Source organism: Bos indicus, chromosome 19 (assembly GCF_029378745.1).
Source record: "Bos indicus isolate NIAB-ARS_2022 breed Sahiwal x Tharparkar chromosome 19, NIAB-ARS_B.indTharparkar_mat_pri_1.0, whole genome shotgun sequence".
Taxonomy (NCBI): Eukaryota; Metazoa; Chordata; class Mammalia; order Artiodactyla; family Bovidae; genus Bos; species Bos indicus.
In genome coordinates this window covers 41,420,233-41,443,011 of record NC_091778.1, presented here as the reverse complement: position 1 = coordinate 41,443,011, position 22,779 = coordinate 41,420,233, and the positions used below count along the sequence as shown (strand labels likewise).

Below are 22,779 nucleotides of genomic sequence, written 5' to 3'. Positions count from 1 at the left end.
CTGAAGAAGTAGTGCACCAACAAGGCGTCTCCAGGGCTTTGCACTCTAGAGGAACGTTTAACCTTCATTGTCAACTTCCAGCATCATACGATGTTGAGAGACTCCACTTGCAAATGTATCCGGGGTTGTGAAGTAAGCCTGCTTTAACAAAAACAAAAACACAAGCCCAGTTGAAAGGCAAGATCTCCAGATGCTGTTTTTTGCAGGGTGGATGCTCAGTCAAGATCAGCGAGCTCCAAAAGAGACCAGGCCAGTGTCTTTCATGGTTCCTTCTTGGCTACTCATTTAGTGGCCTGGAAAGCCCTGTGTATTGTCTGTTTCTTAGCAGCGGGACACCCTCAGTCGTGGTTTTGAGTAGGCTGGTGGGTAGAGAGCCCAAGGTTCAGACAGGGTGCAGAATGATTATTTGGGGTGAGATCAAGAGTTTTCAGTTTTATTTCCTTTGAGCCGAGTCAGTACTTGGACTATCTCAGATGGTCCAGGAGCAGCCTTTGTCAGTGATTTCAGTTTTAGTCACTGTTAATTTTACTACATAGCATAAGCCATGAAATGTGATTCGGTGAGTCAGATCCACCCTTGTCAGTTACCGTGTCTAGATTCATGGTTTAGTTTCAACTGTTCCCTTATTAAAGTAATGATAATGAAGACAAATTTAGGCATTATCTCTGATTCCCTGGAAGTTTATCATTAAACCCACAGCATTTTATTAGCTTCCCAATTATAAGTAATTGATCCTTGTAAACCCTTGGGTGATCAACTTTGAATACTGTAAGAAGAGACTTAACCAAATGAGTAGTGATTTGTTCAAAGAATCCGTCTACTGTTTTAAAACAAACTTTTAATTTTAGAATAGTTTTACGTTTACAGAAAAATCGCGAAGATAGTACCGAGTTCTCATGTATGCCCACCTATTTCCTTATAATTAACATCTTACATTTGTTATGATACTTTTCTCACAAGTAATGACCAATATTGATACCTTATTAAATAGAGTCCATACTTGATTCAGATTTCCTTGGTTTTTACCTAATGGCCTTTTTCTGCTCCAGGATCCCAGTCAGGATCCCTTGTTACATTTAGTCATCAAGTCTCCTTAGCGGTGACAGTTTCTCAGACATTTCTTGGTTTTGATGACCTTGACAGTTAATGGGTTTTGAGATGACATTGACTTGATCTGAACTGGTCAGGCTCTTTGCAGAATGCTTCTAGGTTAGACTGGAGCTTAACCAGTCTAGGTTAACCCTCTAGGTTAGGGTTAATGGATGGAAGGCTATGGAGGTGAAGTACCATATTCAAATATGTATCGAGGGCACATACTGTCACATGCCTTATATCACTGTTGTTGTTAACTTGATCACCTGCCTGAGGTAGTGTTTGTCTGGTTTCTGTCATATAAAGTTACTCTCTTTCCTGTACCTTTTCATACTGTAATCTTTGGAAGGATGTCACTATGTGAATACCATTCTTTAAAAAAAAAAAACACCTTTTTTGGGGGGTGGGGTGCTTTGTGTGGCTTGTGGGATCTCAGTTCCCTGACCAGGGATCGAACCCAGGCCATGGCAGTGAAAGCTTGGAATCCTAATCACTAGGCCACTAGAAACACCCATAAGTGAATCGCACACTTAAGGAGTGGGGATTTATGCTCTACCTTCTTGAGGGTGAAATAGCTGCATGAATTATTTTACCCACTTACTTTTTATCTATCCCCTTAAGTATCACGTTTTTGAGTCCGAAATACTCAATACTGAGCTAATTATTCACAGAGTAGTAACACATTCCATTGATAAGTATAAAGAACATTGTAATGGAAGCTAAACACCTTCTAAAACTTTTAATAACCAAATAACTATTCATCCTTACACCATCCCTGTGAAATTTTACAGTTCCTCTTCTGCTACTTTTGATGTGCTATTTTTGCCTTTAGAAACTAACAAACAACAAATTTCCCCTTTCGATACTAAAATTAGACCTAGTGTTTAGAGTATTTCTCTGAAATTGTTATTATCCTGTAGAACTCCATCCCATACAAGTTATAGAGATGCTGTCATGGTGCCATAATCGTAAAACAAAGCCATTACAAGTTATTAACTCATTTAAAAATTATATACTATATCTATATATATGTCTCCTATACCAAGGCGTATTTAAAATAAACTAAAATTCATAAAATTACAATATGTATTCTTTAACTGGATAAGAATGGGTTTACTCTGGTATGGCCTTCTGATGCATGAACGCCCAACCTTAAGTCTCAAATATACTTGTATATACCAACCACATATGTTTCTAACAAAGGCAAAATGGTCTTTTTGAGAATCATTTACATGTTTAACATACTGGGTAACTTTAAGAGGACTCACCTGAACAATGTCCCTTCAACCTTAGTGTGAAGAAAAATTCTGTTTTTTAAAAATTATGTGTTCACCTCCCCTTCCCTCTCCCTATAGTCAAATGTGTGCTTGATCTCTATAATGTGGGAAGGATGTTGGGAAAAGATGTTCACTCTGTGTACAACTAACATCTTTGAGTCAATTTTACTGTCTTTAGTGTATCTTCCCCTTACCACCCTAATCTCTTAGCACTGATACATTATATATGTATTTTTGTAAGCTGTCTCAGATCCTATTTGGAAGAAGGTAAGGTAGTAGAAAATAAACACACATAAATACAATGTGTAGTGTTTTGTGAGTGGTGGGAAATAAACCAAGCAGTTTCCAAAAGGGAAAATAAAGTGAGAATATTGCTTCCAAAATTGAAAAAGTTGAGTTGATGAAAGTGCCAACACTCTTTGGAACTGTCTTAGCACTTCCTGAAAACTTGAACCAAGAACTTTTATTATGTGAGATGAAAAGTTGAGGAAGAAAAACATATTACATTTAATAGAGTGCTCATTGATGGCATTCATGGCTATCATCCCTGAATCTAGACCAAAAGTTCCAGATTTTGCTCAAGACAAACCTCTTTGAACTTAGATTTGCAAGAAAGCAATCCAGATCCTCCCTCCCTCCATGTGATATTACTCTCTTATCCATTATCCTTCTAAAATAGACATTTGGAGACAATTTACTGCCTTGCCATTTCCTTCCTATTGGGGTTCTCGGCTTTGACATTCAAAAGGCGGCTGGAGGCGCGGTAGATACCTCGGCGGGGAACGTCCTTTAAAGCCGCCGCCAGCCAGCGCCGCTGTAACCCCGCGCACAGTCCGATCGCCGGCTCCTGCCCCTTTCAATCTGCGCCGACTCAGCGGCCGGATCCCGGGGACTCCCCGCGCTGGGAATCTCCCGCCAGCTGCGCGCTGAGTCCCGGCGACGGCAGGAGCACGTGGAGCGGCTGGGTAGCCAGAGCGGCAGCTCCAGCCCAGCCCGGCGGCGAGATGGAAGGTGAGCCTCCAGCCTGCTTCTTTTCTAAGGGGTCTTTGAAATGCTCAACCGGTGCACGCAGCAGAGAGAGTTCCTTCTGAATCTCGGTTTTGCTTCTATTTATTTCTTTTGTCAAAAGTAAATTTGAAAAAAGTAAATTTCAGAGGGCAAAGCGTGTCGGTTTTCATACATCTCTCATTTGCTACCTGCCCCCCCACCCCCAACCTAACTTTGGACAGTGATAATTTCTCCGCAGTTTTACCTCTTAGGGTTTGTCAGGGGTCAACTCTGATTCTGCAGAGGAGGAGTACTTATGGGGTGTCCCTGAAATGGCAGCAAACCTAAGGTGGAATAACTAATCCTTTTGCATGATTTTTTCGTCCATGGCTTCAATGTCCATTGGAATTGGGCTAACCTGAGTGACTTCTTTGGGATGAAAAGTGACTTTTTTTTACCCTCTAAGGGTAAATGCTGTCATATGGGAAGGTAAATTTTTAAGTAATGGCATTTGTGCTTCCCTTGGTACTCAATCTTCTAATGATAACTTATTTACTCAAAGCAAAAAATCAAGCTCACATGAAAAGTTTCATTTGAATTAGTTTTTAAAGTCATTAACCTATCCTCACTTCCCCTCAAATTTTCAGTATTATTGGGATATATATACTTCCTTGGGATAACTAAAGTTTCACAGTATTATTTTAAACTTTTCAACAGTCTTCTCAACAAGTGTTTCTAAAACCTTGAAAATGGCAGGTGCATCTCAAGTTGGAGAAAATCAGAAAATAGAAAATCAGAATTTGTGAGAAATGTATTCATTCTATTAGTAAATGAGATACTGACACCTAATTAAAATGTTAACTTGATAAATAATTATCAATAGCCTGGATATTTTCTTCATAATGATTGAAGGCTCTCTTATTACCAGTATACCTTGATCTTTGGCCGCTTTAGGTCTAGGGTCTATGAAGTTATTAAAACTTGATTGAATATGTCAGGACACAAAATAAATTTTGTTTCATGTATAATTGAGCACAGTACTGTGATTGTAAATCTTTAATTTACACATGGGTATGTTTATAATTTTAAACTGACTTGGCACTTATACGTGTTTTTTTCCCTCTAAGTAGAGCGCCAAATGATGCACAGTACATATTTAGTATTCTGTAAAAAAAAAATTTAATGATCATTATTGAAAAATATTTTAAGGGTTTTCTCTTATGAAAAACTTTTTGCTTTAAATCAAGGTTTAAAAGTAAATCTAAAAATTTACACTTTGAATATTTTTAAAATGGTTTATGATGTGTAATTTTTATCATGTAAAGATTTCATTGGCCAACAACAGAAAAAAATTAGGTTGTTGTACACTAGAAAAAATAATTTAAAAAACACTCAGGCTTTAATTATTTCATATGAATTCCTGAGTTTATTTTTGTGAAGTGATAGATCAATACTCCAACACTGTTTTTTCCTAGTCTTAATCATTATCATTTCATTCTCAAGAATAACATATGAATGAGTGTAAGACAGTGGAAACTGGGATGTTTCTCTATAAATGTTAATACTCCTGAATTCATTTATTTAATGTGAAATAAAGAAATTATTAACTAAATAGCATAATTCAGGATATTAAAACCCTAACCGTGACTTTTTGATAAGCTGAATAAAAAGGGAATGAAAACTTGTGTAGAATTTTATTTGGAATGTACAGGCTATAAATGGAAAGAGAATACAGAATTGAATCACTAGGTGAGTTTAGATGAGTAGATTATATTCATAATCCGTGGAGATGGATGTTATATGGTATGCTTGATGCAAATATTTCACACTTAAATAAAAAACTAAGATTAACAGAAAGGTTAGTGATGTGAATTTGGCTATTCTAACATCACATCCTTGAGGATCAGAGTATTTGGTGTAATAAAATATCTGGTTTATTATAGCCACTCAAGATTGGCTAATCTGGCCCATGTGTTTGATATTTAAATAAAGTACTTTTATACTATTTTGATATTTTGGTCCCAGTTTAGAATTTGACCTATAGTGTATACCTGTCATGTCTTGGCACTGTAAGCATACTTGATGAAGTACTTTTATTTTCTGCCTAATTTGGGGGCCAGATTAATATGCTATGGTTTATTGTGAAATGTGAAACTATATAGTCGATATTTCTTCAAAATATAAAATCTTTTTAAAAAGTTATTCATTTTTCATTCATCACCAGACATTTATTGAGAATTTCTGTGTGTGAAGATGTCAGATGAAATAAGCTTTTGAAATAGAAAGTTTGTCATATAAAGGTGAAGAGTTAATGCATGTAATAAATTGAGAACTAGAATTGTTTTCTTTTCTCCCAATTTGTGATCCTGAATATTTTCTACACAGAGATTCTTTATGTTACTGAATTTTGTTATTTGTGCTGTAATAATATCCCTTCTGTCTGATGGTTGAGAAATGGGTAGTTCACAAATTTTACAGGTATTGGCATATTTCTTATTTAATATAAAACCTTTGGGATTTCCCTGGTGGTCTGATGGTTAAGAATCCCACTTCCAATGCAGGTGATGCAGGTTCGATCCCAGGTCTGGGAATGAAGATCCCACATGCCATGAGAAAAGCTCATGTGCCACAACTGAGACCCAGTACAGCTAAATAAATAAATATTTTTAAAAACCTTTTTTATTTCAACATTATTGGGAAGAAATCTTTCTAAGAGTATTTGTTACACAGACCCCTTATAAGTGAGGTCCACAAGAGAAAACTTTATCTTAGGGACCCAGATTCAGTATTCAGACTATCAGGTAATATATTGTTCTGTAGTATATTCTCATGGGGTTTTTGAACTGTGCAAAGCTGAATGCCCCTACGCTAAATATTCCTAGGTTATTGTGTAGTTTTTGTCTCCTTCTTGATGTCAGCTTTCCACCACATGGCTTTTGTGGTAGCCATTTTTTTTCATTTCTAGCTTCCTTTCTCTGTTCTGGATGGATGGTATTTACATAGATACAGCCTCCAGATGGTGGTTTACTAGCCCTCCGTTATGAACATGTGAAGGTTGAACTGATAAAATTCAAAGGAACAAAAGCCACAGAAAGGTCACGGGGTCCTGGTAGAACATAATTTTAGAAAATTTCTGGTTGTGTTTCCTGCAATCTAATATGCTGTTTCATACTTCCATGTCTTTGCTAAAATTTTCATCCCATTCTTTACCTTGTTATGCCTACTCATCTTTTCATGCATTATCACCATGAAGGACCTCCTTCTCATGACTTTTCCTGGTGCTTTCTGGTGGTCATTCTATTCAGTCCCTCACCTCCATCCACCTGGGCTAAGGGCCTTTCCTTACTATGCATACTTCTCCCAATTACATTGAAATTATTTACCGATTTAAGTGTTTATTCCCCCACTGGTCTTTAAGCTTCTGAAGGCAGAAACTATGTCTTATTTTTGTATACTCAGTGCAAAGAGCAGTTCCTGGTTTATAAAAGATCCTCAGAGTTTGTTGCATTAAAGTTTCAAAATGGTGCCCAAAAAGGACTTCCCTGGTGATGGTCCAGTGGTTAAGACTTTGCCTTTCAGTACAGGGGTGCAGGTTCGATCCCTGGTCAGGGAGCTAACATCCCATATGCCTCACAGTCAAAAAACCAAAACATGAATCAGAAGCATTATTGTAACAAATCTAATAAAGAATTTAAGAAAATGGTCCACATAAAAAAACTTTGAAAAAATGGTGCTAAAAGTCATTTTCAATATCTTTATTATGATGCCTTTTATTATTCTTTGTGAATAAGGGATTGGTGCTAGCAATTCCTTGTTAGAACTCAGAAAAATTTTTAAATATTTAAAATGGTATAACAGAAAGGAAAACTTAGAAAACAAAAATGTTATTGATTTTTTGACTAGCATATTACTTAATGCTAAACCTTACCTTTTTAACTTTACATGAGCAGATTTCAGGATGACATATTAGTCCATTAAAACATGGATCAAATATGAGGGGAAATTTACTTTCTCAGTCAGTAAGATGCATGAATGGTATCATAAAATTATCATACATTTTCCTGGTGATACCTTTTTAATACGTTGTTAAAAGTTTGTCATCAGTGTATGTATTTACACTTATGACTAAAAGATTATCGGTAGGTCTTTTATCAGATAACCAGTATGAATTGGCTCCTAACTCAAGCTGTGGTTCTAGACCATGTGTGAAAAAGGAGTGATTAACACAGAAGCTGCCTGTAGTAAATACCCAATAAATGCTTTTTGAATGTGTTAAACATACATTAGTTATTGCAGAAAAAGATTCTAAACATCACAAGAACATGGAGTAGGCTGCTATTAAGCCTTTTGAAAGTACAACTCTCCCATTAACTGGCACATTCATAATAATTAGAAATCATAAGGATGACTCTAAGGCCTTTGAATTACTTTTTTAAAAAAGACGAAATGAAACAATGATTATATTTCTATTATAGGGGTATTATTTGAAAAGTGGTATATACATATATATATATATATATAAAACTATTAATTATTATTGCTGTAAAATCTGTCAAAATAATCCCTAATGATCCTGAATGAGGTAATTTTTTCAGCCTTAATTGAAATCTACTTTTGCATCCAGAATTAAAGTTCTTAGAGTACAAAGTGATGTAGAGTAAATCAATATAATTTGGAGTCAATACCATATTATATTGGACATGTAGCCCATCTAGAAGACAGAAAAAACTAAATGTTTAATAATAGATATGAAACAGAATAAAAGCATTTATTAAGCAGTGCTTTTTATGCATCAAAAATTCAAAAGCGGCTTACCTCCTGACTTATTATATCAATGGAATTGGCAACATATCACAAATTGTATTTATTAGCAACTGTTCTTAGAGATAACATTTTTGGCACATCAGGTTATTTGTGGGTTTATAAAGAAAACTTTTTAAAATAAGAGAAATGGAAAACATTTCAATAGCATCACTGATTAAGCAGTGCAAAACTGTATTTTTTACTCTTAACTCTTAATTATTTAAAGATTATTTAACTAGATTTCTTGCATATTTTGGTCACTAGTACACCTGTTGCCCCGTCTAAACTGTCAGATTCCAAAGTGTAGGGATCTTTTTATCACCAGTGATAACGAGTACCCAGCCTAGTCCCTAGCACATAGTAGGACTGCAGTCATTTATTGAATAAATCAACTAATAAATTGCCTGTGTTTGGTCATTTGACTATTTGTTCAACTTTTATGGTAAAGATAGTAAAGAAAATAGTGACATGAAAGCTAGTTAATTTTGCTGGTTAATTTGTCAGAGGTGCTATTAAAAGTTTGATAGAAGAGCTTTGAATGTTGGCTGAATTCAACAGGATGAATACTGTTATTTTTTTCTGATCCAATACTGGCTTAACTTTGGGCAAAATAACATAGGGAAATCTAATCCTTGGCTTTGCTACATTTTTTTGCACTGTTTCAGAAAGCCACAATAAACTATTTCTTCACAACAAATGTTTTGCTTTTTAAAGTTGAGAATACCATATTTTACTTCATTTGATTTCTCTATCACACCACAATCAATTTTTTGCAAAGTATTATCTGTTTTAGAGACTGTTAACATAGCAGAATACTTAGAACATCAGAGCAATTTTATATGAGCAAATATGCACAGGAAAAAAATTCCAGTGTACAACCACGATCTTATGTCACATTTATAAATTTTTAATATTTTCAAAGAGCTGGTTAAAAAGTTTTATTTTGAGGTCCAAATATAAATTTTATAGGGATAATCTTCAATGCATTAATATTTGGTAAATGATACACATGAAAGTCAAATCGAGCCTCTGATATACATTTGTGCTACTGTCTACACTATGCACAAGTGTATAACATGATCTTCAATTGCAGAGATAAAGGCAGATGATGGCAAAAATGATTAGTTGTTAAATATTACAAAAACCGTTTTTTCAGAGTGGAGCTATTATATTTTACATCAGCTATGATATAACTCCACATTCATAAAAAGTTGATTATTGAGCATGCTCATTTTTTATCCACAGAATATTTTTTCCTATGCATATGTGCTCATGTAAAGTTATTTAGGTAAGGATATCACTATAGGGACCACTGCTGGATCTACTTAGCTATTGACCCTTTGCCTCTACCACAGATCAGCAACTGGCAGTCTTTTAGGAAGCTGTTTCCTATTCTAGGTTGGAATCTCTTGCTTTTCTGAAACTTAGTAATATTTTATGTCCTCTAATGACTGCTAGAACCTAACTGTATTTTATGCATAAAGTATTCTTGCATGGTTTTAATGCAATCTAAATTGTTTAAGAATAAAACTGCTGTCTACTGGATTGGCCAAAAAGTTTGTCTGGGTTCCTTTTGACCAACCCAATAAATCAAAGGAAGATGATTTTTTCTTTAGTTTGGAGCCAAGACTTTTGCCATTATTGATGCAAGTTATATCTTGCGTATTTTGTCTCTTGCATTCATGATGATTCTATAAACACATCTGACTACCTTCTTACTATAATTTACTAGTATATTTACATATTAAAACATTTTTTAAATTTATTTCACATTTATGTTACAGTTAGGTTTTTATTTTTAGAAAACTTCAATGTGTGGATAGGTTATATTTAATTTATGATGGTGTGTGTGTATGTTAGTCATTCAGTTGCGTCCGACTCTTTGTTACCCCATGGACTGTAGCCTGCCAGGCTGCTGTGTCCATGGAATTCTCTAGGCAAGAATACTGGAGTGGGTTGTCGTTCCCTTCTCCAGGGGATCTTCTCAACCCAGGGGTCAACCTGGGGTAAAGAGGTATTATAAAATACTTTTTCTAAAAGAGGGGGGCACTTAGTCTTGATAAGGTTGAGAACTCCTCTAAGTTTATAATACTGCAAGAGACCAGCAAATCTGAATAAGATGGTGTGTACAAAAATCACCTTGCATTCTGCTAGAAGTAAAGTTAGGATCCAGCACATGTTCAGTTTAATTCATAATTCATTTACAAAGATCCTTTAGACACCTGTTAATCTAAGTATGGTGTGTGGACCAGTACCACTAGCAACATCTGGGACATGTTACAGATGCAGAATCTCAGGCCAGACATGCTGAATCAAAATCTGCATTTTAATGAGATTTCTAGGGCATTCTTGTGCACACTAAAATGTGATAAACATGGCCCACAGTTTGAAAAGTATTAGTGAAACATCACTTTCATAGCATATACTGGGTTAGTGGTAGATCATCTTTATATCTTTCAGTTCAGTTCAGTTCAGTCGCTCAGTCGTGTCGGACTCTGCAACCCCATGAACCGCAGCACCCCAGGCCTCCCTGTCCATCGCCAACTCCCGGAGTTTACCCGAACTCATGTCCATTGAGTCGGTGATACCATCTCATCCTGAGCGACTGAACCATCTCATCCTCTGTCATCCACTTTTCCTCCTGCCCTCAATCTTTCCCAACATCAGGGCCTTTTCAAATGAGTCAGCTCTTCATATCAGGTGGCCAAAGTATTGGAGTTTCAGCTTCAACATCAGTCCTTCGAATGAATACCCAGGACTGATCTGCTTTAGGATGGACTGGTTGGATCTCCTTGCAGTCCAAGGGACTCTCAGGAATCTTCTCCAACAGCACAGTTCAAAAGCATCAATTCCTTCAGCTTTCTTTATAGTCCAACTCTCATATCCATATATGACCACTGGAAAAACCATAGCCTTTACTAGACAGACCTTTGTTGACAAAGTAATGTCTCTGCTTTTTAATATGCTGTCTAGGTTGGTCATAATTTTTGTTCCAAGGAGTAAGTGTCTTAATTTCATGACTGCAGACACCATCTTCAGTGACTTTGGAGCCCCCCTAAATAAAGTCAGCCACTATTTCCCCATCTATTTCCCATGAAGTGATGGGACCAGATGCCATGTTCTTAGTTTTCTGAATGTTGAGCTTTAAGCCAACTTTTTCACTCTCCTCTTTCACTTTCATCAAGAGACTCTTTAGTTTTTCTTCACTTTCTGCCATAAGGGTGGTGTCATCTGCGTATCTGAGGTCATTGATATTTCTCCTGGCAATCTTGATTCCAGCTTGTGCTTCCTCCAGCCCAGTGTTTCTCATGATGTACTCTGCATATAAGTTAAATAAGCAGGGTAACAATATATAGCCCTGACGTACTCCTTTTCCTATTTGGAACCAGTCTGTTGTTCCATGTCCAGTTCTAACTGTTGCTTCCTGACCTGCATATAGGTTTCTCAAGAGGCAGGTCAGGTGGTCTGGTATTCCCATTGTTTTAGAATATATTTTTATTGTTTATATGCTGGTTTTAAAAGAGAGCTGAGCAATGAAAGTTTTTATAACATTTGATTTTGACTTACCTTGTAATATAACATTTATATTAATAGCAAGGTAATTCAAAAGTCAGAAATCTTGATTCATTCATTCTTCATTCAAAAACTGTTCACTGACTGTTATGTGTCTTGTATGCAAAATATTGGCAATACAATGGTGAAGAAGACAACAGTGCTTTTGCCCGCTTGGAATTTACAGTCCTGGGTGTTCTTTGGAAGGACTGATGCTAAAGCTGAAACGCGAATACTTTGGCCACCTCACGCGTTGACTCATTGGAAAAGACTCTGATGCTGGGAGGGATTGGGGGCAGGAGGAGAAAGGGACGACAGAGGATGAGATGGCTGGATGGCATCACCGACTCGATGGACGTGAGTTTGAGTGAACTCCGGGAGTTGGTGATGGACAGGGAGGCCTGGCGTGCTGCGATTTATGGGGCCGCAAAGAGTCAGACACGACTGAGCGACTGAACTGATCTGAGGAAGGTAGGCTCCCAAACAATAAATCCCCATTGAAAAGATTTGAGTTATTTGAAGGGTTATAAAAGAACAGTGCTAAAAGGAAGAATAATGGTCAGGGCAGGGTTGGTGCACCTCTCCTCTGAATAAAAAGTCTGGCTAGAGATAGAAATTTGGTCATCCTCAGCACATAGATGATCTTTAGCGCCATGAGAATGATTGGGGCCACCTATTGTGAGAAGAGGGCTCGGGATCAAGCCCTGAGAAGCATCCTACTTAGGTGGTCATGTAGAGGGGGAGGGGCTCACATAAGAGAAACAGCATGGCGAGACAAGTAAAAAAACCAACAGAGTGTGGTGTAACGGAATTCAGGGGAGAGAGTGAACAGCTATGTTCACTGTTGCTGGAAAGTCAAGTAAAGTGAGGACAAATAGTGTGGGCTGGTTTTGGGCAACGTAAAACTTGCTAGTGACCTTAACAAAAGTGGTTTTTGTAGAGTGGGGATGGAAACCAGACCGAAATGATTAAAGCAGGAACGGGAATAGAAGTAGAATCACTGGGTACAGGTCATATTCTCCAGAAGTTTAGCTAGCAGAGAAATAAGTAGAGCTATTGCTGGAGAGAAGCATAGATGTGGATCAAGAGATTTTGTTTGTTTGTTTTTGTTTTCCAAAGATGAATGACACAAATTATCTGTAGCCTAAGCTTAGTGAAAAAAGAAAAAAAATCAAAGATCAAAATTGAAACAAATCTTGAAATCTCAATCCTCAGGAAAATTTGATTGGAGAATTAGCTATCACTGAAAATATCTCCATATTTAGGTGGTACATAACATGTAAATAAATTTCCTCACCATAAGAATTTTTACATGGTGCCCATTCACAGGATGCTTGGCATGGATATAGTCCATAAAGACTATAGAAAACTTATGAAAATCCCCCAAAATTCAAATTTTTTTTAAAAGAGAGAAGATACTGCTATAATTGCGTTTTTAAGGTTTGGGCTTTTATTTTTTTGGCTGAACTGTGTGGCTTGCAAGATCTTAGTTCTCTGACCAGGGATTGAACCCAGAACCTCAACAGTGACAGTGCCAAGCCCTAACCACTGGACCTCCAGGAACTCCTTTGGTGTTTTAGATATTAATGGCACCCCACTCCAGTATTCTTGCCTGGAAAATCCCATGGACGAAGGAGCCTGGTAGGCTGCAGTCCATGGGGCCGCTAAGAATCGGGCACGACTGAGCGACTTCACTTTCACTTTTCACTTTCATGCATTGGAGAAGGAAATGGCAACCCACTCCAGTATTCTTGCCTGGAAAATCCCTTGGACGGAGGCGCCTGGTGGGCTGCCATCTATGGGGTCGCGCAGAGTCAGACACGACTGAAGCGACTTAGCAGCAGCAGCAGCAGCAGTGTTCAATAGATTTATTTTTAATTAAGGAATAGTTTATACAATGAGGTATATGTTTCTTACATATACAGGTTGATTAATTTTTATCTATATGCATTCCTTCAGAGTCAAGATAGGAAACATTTTATACCAGAAACGTAGCATTTAAATCAATTATACTTCAGTAAAATAAAATTTAGAAAAAGATACAGGACATTTGCATCACTCCAGAAGATTCCCTTTGTGCCCATTTACAAAACCTCCCTTTACACCAGGTAAAAAGGTGGCACTAGTGGTAAAGAACCCTCCTGCCAATGCAGGAGACATAAGTGAGATGGGTTTAATCTCTGGGTCAGAAAGATCCCCGGAAGGAGGGCATGGCAACCCAGTTCAGTATTCTTGCCTGGAGAATCCCCATGGATAGAGGAGCCTCATGGGCTACAGTCCGTAGGATTGCAAAAAATCAGACATGACTGAAGTGATGGAGCATGCACACCAAGTAAAGCACTATTCAGACTTCTGTAACCATAGGTCAGTTTTCTTGTTCTTGAATTCTGCATAAATCATACAGTAGGTACTTTTTAGGCATCTGGTTTCTTTTACTCAACATACCTTTGAGATTCATCCACATTGTTATATTTATTAATAGTTCATTCTTTTTTATTACTGAGTAGTATGAATATACAACTTGTTTATTCATTGTACTGTTGATGGACATTTGATTTGTTTCCATTGTTTATCTATATGATGAATATTCTTGTACATGTCTTTTGATGGACATATACATTAATTTCTCTTGGATATATATCCAGGACTAGTGTCTCTAGGTCATAGTGTGGGTGTGTTCTTAGGTCTGATGCATACTGCCAAACAGTTTCTGAAGTGGTTGGACTTTCACCCTCTCACTGGTGATCCCCAGTTGTTCCACATCTTGTCAACACTTACTGTTGTCAGTCTTTTAAATTTTAGCTATTCTGGTGGGTGTGTAGTGGTATTTCATTGTGGTTTTAATTTGTATTTTCCTGATGAATAATGATGTTGAGTACCTTTTTGTATGTTTATTGGCTATTTACATATTCTTCTTCTTGAAGTGCCATAAGTCTTCTGTACATTTTTAAAAAATTGGATTGTTTATATGTTTCTTATTGATTTTATAGGCATTTAAAATTTAGAAGCATGAACTTCATCAGATGTGTATTGCAAATATTTTCTCTGGATCTGTAACTTGCTTATTTATTTTCTTAATCTATTTGATAAACAGAATTCTTAATTTTAATGAAGACAAAGTTATCTTTTTTTTTTTTCCTTTTGGGATTAAGTCTTTGCCTATCCAAGGCCATGAAAATACTCTCCTATAATTTCTTCTAGAAATTTGGTTGTTTTAGCTTCACATTTAAGTCTGTCACCCATCTTCAATTGATATTTTGTGTTTAACTTCAGTTATTTTATAACCAACTAGGCATTTTACAGGTACAAAATGAAAATCTTACTTGTAATATGTTGGATTCAGTCATTTTAGCACAGACAATTTTTAAAAGTATCAGTGGCATGAAATGCTCATTCTTCCTTTTCTCTCTGCATGTTTGTTGGCACGTGATACCCATGGTAAAATATAAGTATATTTTTCTACAACTTTATAGTAACTGACCTTTCAGGGAAAAAAACACTAGATATTGAATTTGCTGTTTAAGATCTGTGCCCTGCAGTCTATAATTTCTTCACATTTAATCCAGGGAAAATGGAATATTTTGTTTAAAAAAAAAGAGGGTAACGTGGGCTGTATTGATCTGATGTTCTTAGAGAAGTATTCTTGATGTCTCTTAACCTTTACTTTGGTCCAAAGAGGAAGGAAAGGAAGGATTTCATGGTTGGAGAGACTATTCTCATTTTAAGGCATGCCCCCTCCTTTTTAATATCTTCCTTTCCTCTCACTTGAGGTATTTGAAATTAATTGGGTCTAAAATGTCTTCTAGTTCTGACCTTCTTCCAAGATTTATAATCTATGTAGGAAAACACCTTAAAACATTATTTAAATTCTTTGAGACAAAGGTTGAAACTCAAGAGAGGAATCCTGCTTCTCTTCATAATGTGCCACTGACATTGTACCTTTGAACAATTACATGACTTTATATTTTTTGTCATTCTTTTGTCTTAAATTTTTTTGTAAAATGAGAAGAATAATAAATGCCATTGTACCTGTTTATTTTCCAGAGATGCTATGAGATAATATGAAGTCTCATTTGCACTCATGGGCTAAGTGCTTGATGCCACATTTTTGGAGGACCATAGGCAAACAAAACCAGGTTCAGAAGAAAGCTCTCACCATGGTTAGGGAACTGAGTGGTAGCATTTGTGTAATAATTTATTCTGGATGTTCCCAGAAGGCTGAACTAGGACCTGAAATGGACAGTTCAGGAAATTTTGAGTTCCACTGTATTTAAGGAGGAACTTTTTAAACCATTAGAATTTTTCTGAAAAGGAAAAGTATAACTTCTGTATTCTTGGAAGTGTCTAAGCAGAGACTTCATAATCCAAATAGTTGGATATTGGAGAAAAGTCAAATATCAAGTGGCAGGGAAAGAAGAGATAAGGTAGGTAAGATATCTACTTCAATTCCAACGTTTCTAATTTCATTGATTATAAGGATCGTTTTGTAGTCAGTGACTCAGTTTCCAAAGCTTTTTGTTAAAAAGTAAAAATGGACATTTTAAATTTAAGAAAGAGGTATGGGGATAGAGAAATCAGTTTATTGTTATGAAGGTAAAGGGAAATGCTGACGTTCAAAGACAACTTTCTGGCTGCTGTCAGGCACCAGTGCTGAGGACAGCTGCAAAGTCAGTGCAGGGCTCTTCTGAGATTGACATTTTGCTCTCCTTTAGCTTCTACGCTATGCTGGAAAGACAGACCAGCAAGTGGAAATCTCATCTCTGAAATGAAGAACAGAATTATATTAGCTGGTATTCTTTTTTTAACTTCTGTTTTGTATTGGAGCATAGCCAATTAACAGTGTTGTGATAGTTTCAAGTGAACATTGGAGGGACTCAGCCGTGCATACACTTGTATCCATTCTCCCGCAAAGTCCCACCCCACCAGGTTGCCATGTAACATTGAGCAGAGTTCCATGTTTATTAGCGGATATCCTTTACTGAATGATAATTACTTAAAGTAACAAAATGAAAACGAGTTTGTAATCATTCGAATTAAAAATATGGTTGCATGTTTTGTTGCTAATGTAAATATTTGATTTTGTTCATAGATAGTATATTATTCACGTGTGATTTTTTATGAAATCTCAATTAACCAGATCCTTAACATTTTCAGCTTTAAATTTTATTTGTAATCTACCCCTTTTCATTTTGTAGCACATAAAATGCTAGAATCTCAGAGAAAAATCTTGGTATATTTAACAAAAATTCTAACTCATGAAATTTTTTAAACAGCATCTTTGTCAAAGAGAGAATCTGAAGGAGTAAAAACAAATTTGAAATTGTCATCTCTCAGCAAGCATATGATGAGACTTGTTTTCACTTCTGGTAGCAACCCACGCCAGTGTTCTTGCCTGGAGGATCCCAGGGATGGCGGAGCCTGGTGGGCTGCTATCTATGGGGTCACACAGAGTCGGACACGACTGAAGCGACTTAGCAGCAGCAGAAAACAATTTGAGATTGCTAATAAAGCTTTGAATATGTAGAGTGCTTGGAAAACTACAAAAGAAATAACCTTTAACTTTAACAGTCCAATATATTTGTGAACTGTATCAGTTACAGAAGCTATGTATTTTTTATAAGATTTATTGTTTATGTTGTCTTTGTCTGGTTTTGGTATCAGGGTGATGGTGGCCTTGTACAATGAGTTTGGAAGTGTTCCTTTCTCTGCAATTTTTTAAAAGAGTTTTAGAAGGATAGGCATTAGCTCTTCTCTAAATGTTTGATAGAATTCTGCTATGAAGCCATCTGGTCCTGGGCTTTTGCTTTTGGGGAGATTTTTTATCACAGCTTCAATTTCAGTGCTTGCAATTGGGTTGTTCATAATTTCTATTTATTCTTCACCCAGTCTTGGAAGATTGAACTTTTCTAAGACTCTGTCCATAAGATTTATTGTTTAAGAGGTAAAATGTCATTGGAAAACATAGTACAACACCAGTGTCAATGGAAAACAGTAATTATTTAATTTAAAAATATATCAGGAGATTATTTAGTTATGGCAAGAGCAGGAGGGAAATTGATATACATAAGAGTGTTAAGTAAGGATTGTAATTTTGGCTTTTAAACGAGGTAAGAAAAATGATTTTATCTAATGATACAAAAATTCTAATGTACATGCTGAGTTTATTTTGTATACACATATATAAGTATTTTAATTTTGGTTGCACTGGGTCTCCATTGCTTTTGCTCAGCTATCTCTGCTATGGTGAGTGGGGGACTACTCTTGGTTGTGGTGCGTGGGCTTCTCATTGTGGTGGCTTCTCTTGTTGCGGAGCACAAGCTCAGTAGTTGTGGCTCATGGGCCCTAGAGTGTGGGTTCAGTAGTTGTGCCACATGGACTTAGTTGCTCCACACGACGTGGAATCTTCCCAGACCAGGGATTTAACCCATGTCCTCTGAATTGACAGGCAGATTGTTTTTCCAGTGTGCCACCCGGGAAGCCCCATATAGGTACATTTAGAAATATTTTATCTGGATGTTTGGCATCATGTGGGTTTTCTTTTTTAACCCTTCAAAGAGTCACGTTTATTTTTTAATCAGTGAAATTTATAAAGTTCTTTATATGAAGATGCTGTCTATATCCTTTACCTTTTTGATGACTGCATTAATAGAAAGTGCTTTCCCCTGAAATTCCAGTTGCAGGAGTTTAGAAAACACTGATAGAAGATGATCATTGTTAAGCTGTTTCCTAGTATAATTTCCTTAGAATTTTCATTGATTTAACTTTTATACGTGGTTTCTTTCCTGACCCAAAGTTTTAATGTTTGCTTTAAATAACTTTGCAGTTAGCAGTATCCCAAGCGGCAACAAGACATTCTAAAATCTAGAGCTGTGCTCTTCAGTAGAACTTTCTATGGGAATGGAAATATTCTTTATCTATGTTCTCCAATATGAAAGACCCTTAGCTACATGTTCTGTTGAATACTGGAAATGTGGTTGGGTAACTGAGAAACTAAATGTTTAACTTTAATTAAATTTAAACTCAAATTGGCACATGTGGCTAGTGGCTATTGTATTGGACAGTGCAGTATTAGTGTTAGTATTAATAATAGATTTGACCAGGTCTTGACAAACTTTTTCTAAAAGGTCACCAGATAGTGAATGTTTTTTGGCTTTGCAAGTCATAGTCTCTTGCAAGTACTCAACTCTGCTCTTGGAATACAGAAGCAGCTGTAGACAACATGGATTTAGCTGTGCTCCATTAAAACTTTATTTATGAACACTGATGTTAGAATTCCACACAATTTTCAAGTTGCATGAAATGAATCTTTCTGATTTTTTTCAACCATTAAAAAATGTAAACTCATTCTTAGTTCACAAGTCATACAAGAACAGGTGAAAGCTGTAGTTTGTAGAACCTTGACTTAGAGTATTTATAAGTAGCAAAGATAGAGATGTAAAAGTTCATGTATTAATTCAACAAATACTTATTGAGTGGCTGTCACAATGGGTACTATTTTGAGAGCTGAAAATATAGCAAAAAGCAATAAAAATTACAGCCAACATCCATGTTTTCATTAAGTTTACATTCTGGTGGGGTGGGGAGGAGACATTTTAAAAGTGAACAAATAGGGACTTCCCTGGTGGTCCAGTGGCTAAGACTCTGTGCTCCCAATGCAAGGGGCCTGGGTTCCATCCCTGGTCAGGGAACGAGATCCCACCTGCCACAACTGTGAGTTCACATGTCATAACTAAAGAGCCTGCATGCTGCAATGAAGATCAAAGGTTCTGCATGTCACAGCTAAGAGCTGGCGCAGCCAAATCAATAAATACTTTTTAAAAAATGAATAAATATACGTCAGGTGGTGAAAATGAAGAAATTGTATGAAGAAAATTTTATAAAGTAAGAGAAAAAAGTGACAATGAAGGATGATATCTTATTATAGAGTAGTTAGGTAAAGCTGGTTTTATAAGGTTACTTTTGAGCACACACCTGAATGAAGAAAGGAGGTAGGGCAGGTGGCTATCTGAAGGAAGAGCATTTTGGTCAGAGGGACGAGTAAAAGCAAAAGTCCTGAGGCAGGAACATGGTTTACCCAGTTCAAGTAATAGGAGAGGTAGAAAACTGACAGGAATGCTATCTCAACAGAATTAATCCACTTTGGAATTTTCCATCATTTGCACCATATGTATTAATATCAGTAAAGGGAATTAATATTTTTCTCAAAAGAAGCATAGGGACCTTTCCTTCTTAGCTTTCTTTTTTTTTTTTTTTTTTGGAAAATAGTTTAAAACTATGTTGACTGCCAACACATTAAAAATACCCAAATGGACCCCACCATGGAAATTTTTGAGTCTTTTTTGAACTGAAGTATGAAGGAATGACAAAATTATCCATTAAAAACTGTAAAACTTTTGCTGCACTTATAAATATTTAATAGGTTTCTGGTCTTCAGGTGGGAATTCCTTTATCATCTATTCACTACTAGACTTCACATTTTTATAAAGATGTTTACATTCAAGAGGGGAAAATACACTTCAGTCTCCTTTGTTCCTGTATTTTAAGTATTTTTTAGCACCTAAGAAGAGCATCCATATAGCCTGATTATAGATGGTTTTCTTTTCTTTTTGGCTGTGCCACAGCAGATGGGATCTTAGTTCCCTGACCAGGGATTGAACCTGTGTCCCCTGCAGTGGAAACGTGAGTCTTAACCACTGGACTTCCAGGGAAGTCATAGATGGTTTAAATGTCTCCTTCAAACTTTGAATACTCGGATAGTCAGATCTCCTTTTTTTCTTGGAAACTATACTCAGTTCCTTCTGGTGTTATACGCCGCACAAAGGCTGCTTGAAAAAATATTGAGAGCTATTTAAATGTCATTGTCAGAGAGTTTAAGAGGCTCAGGGGACTAGGACCTTTTTTCTTTAGGTCACCAAATCAAAAGCCATCTTGCTCTGTAATAACTAAAATGTGTTTTCACATGAAGATTGTTCGTGTGAAACTTTTGAGCTACTTTTCTTTTTGTTTTTTGTTCAGAATCCCTTTAGTGTGCAGTTAAAAGTTTCACAGTTAGCTGAAAAAAAAAAAAAAAAGCTTTTAAAAAACTCCCACTATCAAACTTACAGAAAAGTTGCAATACAGTACAAAAAAACTTTTTTTTTTCCGGAAATTTTGAGAGTAAGTTGCTGACATAAAGCCCTATCCACCCTTGACTACTTTAGTGTGTGTTCTACCTTCTCCTACATAACCAGGAAACAACTATCAAAACCAGGAAATTAACACTGGGACATTACTACAATTTAATCCTCAGACCCCACTCAGATTTCTCCAGTAGCTTCTTTAATGCCCTTTACCTCAGGAGAATTCAGCTCAGAATCACGTATGCATTTAGTTGTCACGTCTCTTCCCTGTCCTTCAGTCTGGAATAGTTCTTCAGTTGGTCATGACTGTGACACTTTTGAGAATTACAAGCCAGTTATTTTGTAAATTATCCCTCAATTAGAGTTAGTTTTCTCATGGTTAGATTTAGATTGTGCATGTCTGGCAGGTATATTACAGAAGTGAAGCTGTGTTCTTTTCATTATCAGTGGACACATAATTTTCATTTGTCCCATTACTGATAATGATCACTTTACTCAGTACAGTGGTGTCTACAAGGTTCTTCACTATGTAGTTTCTCTTTTTATCTTTGTAATAATATTTTGAGAAGAAGCATTTTGCAACTATGTAAATTTTCCATTTGTTACTGGACTTTACATTTATCAACTACTTATTAATGTCAATATGGACTCATGAATTTATGCTTTTTAATAGGTTGTAATCCAATACTATCATTATAACTTTTATGCTCCCTTGTCTCAGATTTGGCCAGTGGGAACCCCTTCAAAATAATTTCCATATCCTTTTAATATATGCTCTTGTTTCTGTGAGCACTTCCTTGCTTTCTGGCACAACAAAATGTTCCAGACTCATCTGTACTTTCCCTCCCCCAGTGCTGGAGTCAGCCATTTCTCCAAGGAATATGGTTTCTATAAGTTGAGAATGATACTTAGAAGTTAATATCCGTATCCTGAAAGCTGTTGTGATGTCACTGCTCCCAGGGGCTCTCAGTGGACAGAGCTAGAGACCAGGTGTGTTATACCATACATATACACACATTTCCATCTATATTTTGTATCAGTTTATGTATAGTCAAAGCCATGTGTTCCTGCCAGTACTTCCATTTCCAATATAGGACCACAGGTTTCCATATTTATAACTCCCTTCTCTGACAGAGAAAAACCTGGGTCTCATTATCCTTATGTTTTTCTTACTTAATCAATCCTCCTTTGTATAAACAGTCATCCACTGCCACTGCCATTTCCTCTTCAGTGAAGATTCTTACCTTGCCTCATTTGGTTTCTGACATCCTGTACTGCAGGCACTCACCTATGTGGATACCCTTTTCTATTGGGGTCTGATGGGCTTCCCAGATAGCTCAACTGGTAAAAATATCTACCTGCAATGCAGGAAACCTGGTTCAAATCCTGGGTCGGGAAGATCCCCTGACGAAGGGATAGGCTAACTGTTCCAGTATTCTTGGGCTTCTCTGGTGGCTCAGACGGTAAAGAATCCACCTACAATGCAGGAGACCTGGGTTGGAAAGATCCACTAGAGGAGGGCATGGCAATCCACTCCAGTATTCTTGCCTGGAGAATCCCCATGGACAGAAGAGCCTGGTGGGCTACAGTCCATGGGGTTGCAAAGAGTCAATTGAGCAACTAAGCACAGCACAGATCCCAGTGCAAAGCTGCCCTTAATATGTGGATGCCCTCTTCAACCCAATCAAGTTCTGACACTTTGCCTTGGATACTCCCAAACATAGAAACTCTCCTCACTCCATTTGGGCTCTTTGGTGCCCCCACTGTCCCTATGTGGGTGCCTTGCTAACCCTGTCTACTCCCTGAAATGAGAGCACCCCCAGGCATAAATGGCCTCTTCTCTATGCTCAGGCTCTGACTCCTCATGCTAGGCCATCTCTTACTTGGATACGTTCTTCATCACTCCAGCCCAGGTGATTCTCCTGCCCTTCTCATCCTGCTTAGGCTCT

General features: G+C 36.9%; 1 protein-coding gene across 4 annotated transcripts in view; it reads left to right on the top strand.

Annotated features, from left to right (window-relative positions):
- Positions 1 to 2,133: 2,133 nt before the first annotated feature.
- The window catches only part of IKZF3 (IKAROS family zinc finger 3), a 91,015-nt gene continuing 70,369 nt past the window's right edge, over positions 2,134 to 22,779 (top strand). Inside the window, exon 1 of one of the 4 annotated variants that reach the window (XM_070773398.1) lies at positions 2,134 to 3,380. In XM_070773398.1, the coding sequence (XP_070629499.1) occupies positions 3,374 to 3,380 (7 nt within the window). In that variant the 5' untranslated portion in view covers positions 2,134 to 3,373. Of the gene's footprint in view, positions 3,381 to 7,889; positions 21,821 to 22,779 lie in introns of those variants that run through there. The other 3 variants (XM_019982254.2, XM_070773400.1, XM_070773399.1) reach the window with 3 other exon arrangements.